Raw genomic sequence first — 7,548 nt, forward strand, 5'->3', positions numbered from 1 at the left:
GGTCCCTCCATCTCTACTTCCGATCCAGAATCGTCACTGGGTAAACTTGGATACCCTTGAAAAGAAGCCACTGTATTTCCTGTAGCCACACTTGATCCACTCACAGGCAAATCCTTGCCTGTTAAAACTTCTCTGGCTACTCCATTCAACCAGGTTTTCACTTTACTCTTTTTCTGGAATACTTTCGGAGTCTCGGGCATCTAGATCTGGGTCCCAGGTTGTCCCACCTGCTGCCACCACTTTTGTATTAAATCTAGGTCCTGAGATTACTCTAATTAAAGTCTAATTATAGTCTCACTGACTCTATCTCTAGCCAAAACTCAAGGCTCTCAAACTCTAGCCAAAACTCAAGGCTCTGTATTCGTCCGTATAACACAAAGGTTAATCTATTACTAATTTATTCTATATACAGGTAAAATCAAACTGACCGTAATGGCCAGTCAGGGTCAACATTTAAATAGATAAGTTATATTACTAACATAGATAATAAGGATCGTGATAGCATAACAACAGAAAATACTACACACATATAGGCTTTGTTTGTATTTATAAACTATTGAAATCTAATCTAACAGTCTCCATATTCATTTATATATCTTGGTAGATATAGAACCCATTTATGATTTTGATTTTGAAACCATCTACTAAGGTACTGAATACTTGCCACAAACTCTTATTCTCAAGTCCCCATTTTTTGCAACCTGATGGTGAAACCTTTGATATTTCAAACATAGTCCTAAGGTGACAAATATATAGGAATTAGATATTATAACTTATTATTAACAATTTTCTAACATGGAATTCTGAAAATTTATTTATTCTTTCATTATTTTAGTCAAGTGTGAGTTTTTATTACTGTTCTAATACATTCCTTATAAACCACAAATCAGTTTTTAAATAAAAAATTTCTTTGGTAACTTTTAATCAACATTAAGCTTCTCATAAAGTGAAATTTTTTTCCAATATTCTTTTGTTATAAATTTCATTCTTCTTTTTCTTTTATTTAACACCAGTATCAAGTAAATAGTTTTTTGATCGATTTTTCATCAAACCATAGATAATATAATGATATTAACTTTTTAGTTGCACACATGTTTATTTTTTTATGTTTTAAAGTGAGATATTTAAAACTTGAAACTTCTGTACTCTACTCCTTTTCATTTTATTCAGAACAATTAACAAGAACTTGCTGCATTAAATCCAATTTATTTTTAGAAAAGACAATATTTTAAATCAAATTATTAATTAGGTTACAATAGAATGAACATACATCTCTGTATCAATTACAAGGAATTGATACAGAGGCATGCCAACAATGTCCATATTGCAGAGGTTCCTCCCTCCAATCTTCTCCCTCAAGGATCTCCAGGCTGTCTGCACCTCCTTCATATCCGTACCCTCCAAATACTACCAGGCTGTTGTCCAACACCTCCATTGTTAGATACCATCTCTCCCTGGTCAGCTTAGGACCAGTCCTCCAGGTGTTTGTAAACGGTGTGAGGATTTCTACAACATCTAGATAAGATCCACCCCTTCTTCCTCCAGCTGTCCATATTTCTCCATTAAACATGCTGCATGCCAGTCCATACCTAAACAAACAAATATTTAACAGAATATTCATATAATATGGTTTTAGAAAGTTTAGTTATAATTTTATGTTATTTTATATATATATGCTTTTTTCATAAATGCAATTTATCACAAAAGAACTAAGTTTTAGCCACAAACACAACTTTTGAATCCCCATTTCTTTGCAACCCAATTGTTTAAACTTTTGATTCTCAAAATTGGATAATTTTATCTTACAGAATTCATTATTTTAAATATTAATGGTCATTTGGTTGCAAAGATATATGAATTAGAAATTGAGAGTTTGTGGCAAAAAATCAATTCCTTTAATAGCAATAAAAAGGTTTTTTATTTAGAAAGCACCAGAAAAAGAGTATAAGTATGAAATAAAAAAAATTTCAATGATTAATTTATTATTATTATTATTATCAAGATTATGAATAGTTGATAATATTAGATTTGAATATTTAAATTCATTAAATCCACTTGTATATTATTGTATATTATTGTATATTCATAGTATGTATTTGTGAGAAGTATTTTCAAACTTATTCGTCAATTTAAGAATGACACCATTAATATATGAACAAATTTTTAAAAATATAAAATAGAACATATCTAAATGTTTCAGTCTTCAGATATATTTTAGAAAGATTACCTTTTAGTTGGCATTGATGGAAGCTCTGCAATGAATCCCTCTTCAATACTGTAGACTTCAACAAGAGATAACATGGTACCATCATATCCTCCAATCAGCATCACTTGACTCTCACTAGAATATAAAATGTTAAGAAATATAAAAAGAATTAAATAATGCTGACAGTTTTATTTTTGATGATATTATCTATGATTCTGTTCATTTGTGCCAACTTTTGATGTAAGATATCTTTAAATATGAACAGTTTGTTCTTTTAAAAAGGGGAATTTTGCAAAGTTGAACAATGTTTATAATAAAAATATAAGTAGATACATCTTACTAGATTTATTTTTGAAAACATGGTGGAAAATATTTGACAACAGCATATATTCTGTATAAGAATTAATCTTATTTCATTATTATTGATTAATTATATGTGTGCACTTGCCATGATTAATAGGTATAAATAAAGTGTATACCCGATAGGAACAGCACAGTGACCAGATCTTGCAGATGTTAATTCATAGTTTTGAAGCTTCCAGGAGGATCCATCAAACACCTCCACAGTAGCAGTTTTCCTAGTAAACAAATATATAATTTCAACTGACACAGGTGAAGGGGTTTGACTGAAGTATTCCAGTTTGGGAGAATGTTTATATAATAATTCAATATTTTAATTTAGAAACATCCATTTTCTTAATAGCAAAGAAAGCTAGATGATCAATAAAGAACAAAAAGGTTTATAAAACAAATAAGAATAACCATAGAACATACCCCTGTGGAGTATCTCCTCCTGCAGCAAGTATCTTGTCTCCTAATGTAGTCAGGGTAAAGTCTGATCTAGCCACATTCATACTTTCAAACTCTATCCAGTCCATTCCCTCATTCTTGAAGCAGTTTCTAAACAAAAATATTCAATTTCAACTTTTATTTTGTGAATTTTTATCTTTTTTAGTACATATAACATATATTCTATATTTAATTATTGTTTGATTTATTAGTTTTCACTAGTTCACTATATTCTACCTGTGGACTTCTATAGGTATAGGTTTGCAACATTTAGGAGTTTAACACAGTATATTTACATTACAATGTGTTTGAATCCCCTCTCCCTCCATCACTATTTTATTTTGTATTGTATGTATTTATAAATTTAAAAAAATTTAATTGTAATTTTAAATATTATGTGAACAATACTGACTGATATCAAGTATAAAAATAGTTTTGATTAGTTACTTTTTAGGCATTGCTGTAGCTCTTAAAAAAACTAGCAGAATACTAAAATGTTAAAATGCTCCAATCCTTAGTTCTTTAAGTGTAAAAAACATAAAGAAAGGTTTATTGCATCAAAGAATAATAGTTGCATTTAAAATGAATTGAGTCTTTACTACAAACTCTGATTTTCCAATCTTTCAAACTATGAATTCTGTTATATCAAATAGTCTAAGTTTAAAATATCATAGTTCACAACATCATGTTGCAAAGTTTTAAGGATTATAAAATTGTGGCAAAGACTCAGTTTCTATGAAAGGTAACAGTAAAATAACTAATTTATGCACTTATTGTAGCGGGAAAATGATCGGTTGATCTTTCCCCCCTAAACCCCTAAACCTATTCTTAGTGCAGAGCAAGAGCAAACATTGGTGGTAACAGCCCAATCTTGTGCCGAGATGGCCCGCTCCCGCCAATTTGTGACCCCTCAGGGACGAAAAACAGAGACAATTGTGGTCCCTGGGCGAACGTATATCATGGAATTCTCTACCGGGTTCCAAACTGCGTCCAACTCAGAGATAAAATGTCAGGGTACAGACATCTTGATCGACGGGTCAATCCAGAAGGGAATTGTCACACATATGGAGTACGTCATTTTCATAGGGATCTGCGGTGGAAAATTACTGCAGTACAACATGGAGCATGGGTTGCAAGATCTGGGGTCAGAGTCTGCAAGTCTTGTAAGAAGACTGAGTCTGATGAGCAGCGGAGAACAGCACAGCTATTAATGGATCTCATGGGAGACTCACAGTCAATGCCAATGAACAATAGGAGGGCTCCGCCCCCAGAAGTAAGGTACACCTCAAGGAGTGGGAACAAGGAGGAGAAGGTGGAACTGGATCCGTCTCTGATCGCTGAAAAGATCAGGGAGGCATGTAGCGGGAAAATGATCGGTTGATCTTTCCTGCGATCAGACTATAAGAATTATAACGGTTTTAGTTTTGTTTACGTGATAATTCAAACAAGCCAAACAGATCTAAATATAACCCAAGCAACGCCATTCGTTATTTCGGAGCAGCAGAGTCGGCCCGATCAGCCAGGAGAGCTAGGGTTAAGATCTAGGCAAGGGTGGAGCGAAGCCAGGGGAAAAGGAGTTAGTTGGAAATCAACCCTTTCGATGAGAGGTGGAAAAAGAACCAGAGCATCCATCCTCTACTGATTATTATTCATTTTCATCGATCGTATAGTATCTTTTAGTTTATTCATATTTGTGTAAATAATGACAATAAATTGTAAAACCGTCTCGTTGAATATTCGATATTTTGAGTTGTTGCATTGAATTTTTGGCATATACAATATTATGTCTAGTTATTCTTTATCAAAAGAACTAGATTACTCGCCACAAACTTAAATTTTCTAATCCCTATATCTTTGAATCTGATGGTGTAAACCATTGACATTTTAAACTTACAACAATTTCATCTAAAAGTATTCATAGTAATAAAAATGTCTGATGTCAACAACATCAGGTTGCAAAGGTATTAGATAAAAAAATTAGAAGGTGTTAAGTTACTTTTTTTACAGTGATTATTTCTAAAATATAAAACCTAAATGTTCAAGAATTTCCAATATAAAATGTCTAAATTATCATACTTAATTATCTGTTTTAATCTTTGAATATGGATTAATCATTACGTATTTATTGTTATTAAACTTTATGTATCAACTCCTAAGTTGCATACCACCAACACCAGCATCTTCTCCCCCCCCGCAGTAAACAATCTGTCCATTCAGAACTGCAGCTCCTAGGATATATTAACATAATTAACTGAATAAAAATACACCTTTATTAAAACCAATATATTATACAAAATATGTAATTTTCCTATGTTCTTATAGTTAGAAAATCAATTATATTTTGTTGCATTAATCATAGGAATTCCGTATTGTAAGATAAATTAATCTGTAATTCTTTGATAAATTTAAATTGTGTATTTAAATTTGATTTTCTTGTTGTAAACTACATTATATTATTTATACTTGTTTTTAATATTATTCGCATTCTTAGCTCAAGATATATTCTTTACAAAAGTATGTTTACCTAGTCTATATAGAACACCAATATTTTCTATTGCCACATCACAGGGATATGATTCAGTTTTACCACCTATATAACTATAATTTTAATATGATTCATTAATGTTTCTGTCTAGCTGAAATATTTAAGTAAATATTCAAAACACATTATTTGCGAACATAAAAACTTACATATTATGATTATATTTTATCATATATTACAGTTAATGTAAAAATGTAATTTAAACTAAAATTAAAATTAAAATTAGATTTTTTAATTTAAAAGTTGAAGGTTTCCACTGAAAATAAGTCAATGGTGAGTTTCTTTATATTAATCATAATATTTGTTAAACAATTTTAATTCAATCATAATAATCTAATTTATATAATTGAAAATAAAACAATGTTAAATGATAATGTTTAAAATAACATTAAATGAACAAATATCTTGTGTTCTACAGAAGTGTATATTTTTGTTTCTTTATTGAATAAGAATAAAATAATAAAAACTTACCATAGCTACCTCCTAGAAGTACAGCAGTTGTTTCTGCAGAAACAGATCCCTACAATAAATACCAATATAAACATAATGACAATTTAAACCTAGCTTATAATTACAAATATGAAAATAGAAAGAAAGCTGTAAGGTTAATTATTGAGTTAAATCGTTTTCACATTTTCATTAAATTAAGCAAACTGTTTTGCCTATAAATAGGATAGGGTTTGAATTGATATAAAAACTAACCCTGCTACAGGAGGCCAGATATCCAGCAAAAAGAATAGATACAATCGAAAGAATCATACCTGAAAGAAACAAATGTTGTTTAGTAAAATGATTTATCAATGTTTTCTTAATTGCTTAAACTGAATTATAATTTGCATTGAAAACTGTTTAAACTAAATTGATAATGAATATTTTACCTTATATTTTTTTCTGAGTTTAGCAGTAAAGTTTTAAACTTTAAAAAGCACTAATAAATTCATAAACTTATTTTTTCTTTTATACTGTTCAAACCTGAGATAAAGCTTGTAAGTAAACATGGACTTTATACTCAGGATTCCAGAAACACACAAAACATCATTATTTAAAAAGTGTACAAAGTACTATGTACAGAGAGCAACAAACAGTCGTACAATGTAAAGATTACACACTATAAAAAAGACAGAAGGCATGGTACATTCCAGTTCATTTCATGTACCGGGCCGAATTTCTACTGGCCAAGGCAAGCCGTACTGTACAAATAAAGACAATATTAGGCAAAACGGGACTGTACACCAAATGATCCCTTTCTAGTAAAGTTTATGTGAAGGAGAAACTCAAATATATGGGACATTACTTGTACGATTGTTTTACCTCGTAGATCCTCTTCTTGCTCTGAATTTACGCAAACTTTGATAACAAATTTATCAAATTCATATTAAAAATTTTAACCAATTTTTTTTCTCAAAGGCTTTTTTAAAGTATTTAAAAAAATATAAGTGTACAGCCTAAAGTGTACAGAGTACAGCGTGCAGAGTACAGTATAGAGTACAGTGTACAGAGTACAGCGTGCAGAGTACAGTATAGAGTACAGTGTACAGAGTACAGCGTGCAGAGTACAGTTTACAGAGTACAGCCTAGCATATAGACTACAGCGCAAGGAGTACAGCGCACAGAGTACTGTGTACAGAGCTTACACTGTAAAGTACAGCGTTCAGTGTACAGCGTACAGTGTACTGCATACAGTGTATAGCATACAAGGTACAGCGTAGAGTACACAGTGTACCAGCGAACAGTGTACAGCGTAGAATGTACAGCGCTCAGTGTACAGTGTACAATGTACAGTGTACAGCGTAAAGTGTACAGCGTAAAGTATACAGCGTACAGTGTACAGCGTAGAATGTAGAATGTACAGCGCTCAGTGTACAGTGTACAATGTACAGTGTACAGCGTAAAGTGTACAGCGTAAAGTATACAGCGTACAGTGTACAGCGTAGAATGTACAGCGTCAGCGTACAGTGTGCATCTGTACATTGTACTCTGTTCATTGTACTCTGTGTATTGTAATCTTTAC

The 7,548-nt window shown here is 31.4% G+C and overlaps 1 protein-coding gene across 2 annotated transcripts; it reads right to left on the minus strand.

The window, feature by feature from the left end:
* Positions 1-1,186: 1,186 nt before the first annotated feature.
* On the minus strand, positions 1,187-6,468 carry LOC111718057 (ring canal kelch homolog). 2 transcript variants are annotated; one of them, XM_023493546.1, is made up of 10 exons: positions 6,416-6,468; positions 6,240-6,298; positions 6,009-6,057; positions 5,520-5,585; positions 5,161-5,223; positions 3,233-3,242; positions 2,981-3,106; positions 2,686-2,784; positions 2,228-2,341; positions 1,187-1,589 (listed from the first exon to the last, which is right to left on the minus strand). In XM_023493546.1, exons 2-10 carry the CDS (start codon positions 6,294-6,296, stop codon positions 1,280-1,282), a joined length of 894 nt encoding a protein of 297 aa, XP_023349314.1. In that variant the 5' UTR covers positions 6,297-6,298; positions 6,416-6,468; the 3' UTR covers positions 1,187-1,279. The 2 variants fall into 2 exon arrangements, with proteins under 2 accessions (XP_023349314.1, XP_023349315.1); XM_023493547.1 differs by having other exon boundaries at positions 2,686-2,780; positions 2,977-3,106.
* Between the last annotated feature and the right edge of the window lie 1,080 nt (positions 6,469-7,548).

The sequence above is a fragment of the Eurytemora carolleeae genome, unplaced genomic scaffold (assembly GCF_000591075.1).
Source record: "Eurytemora carolleeae unplaced genomic scaffold, Eaff_2.0 scaffold1646, whole genome shotgun sequence".
Taxonomy (NCBI): Eukaryota; Metazoa; Arthropoda; class Copepoda; order Calanoida; family Temoridae; genus Eurytemora; species Eurytemora carolleeae.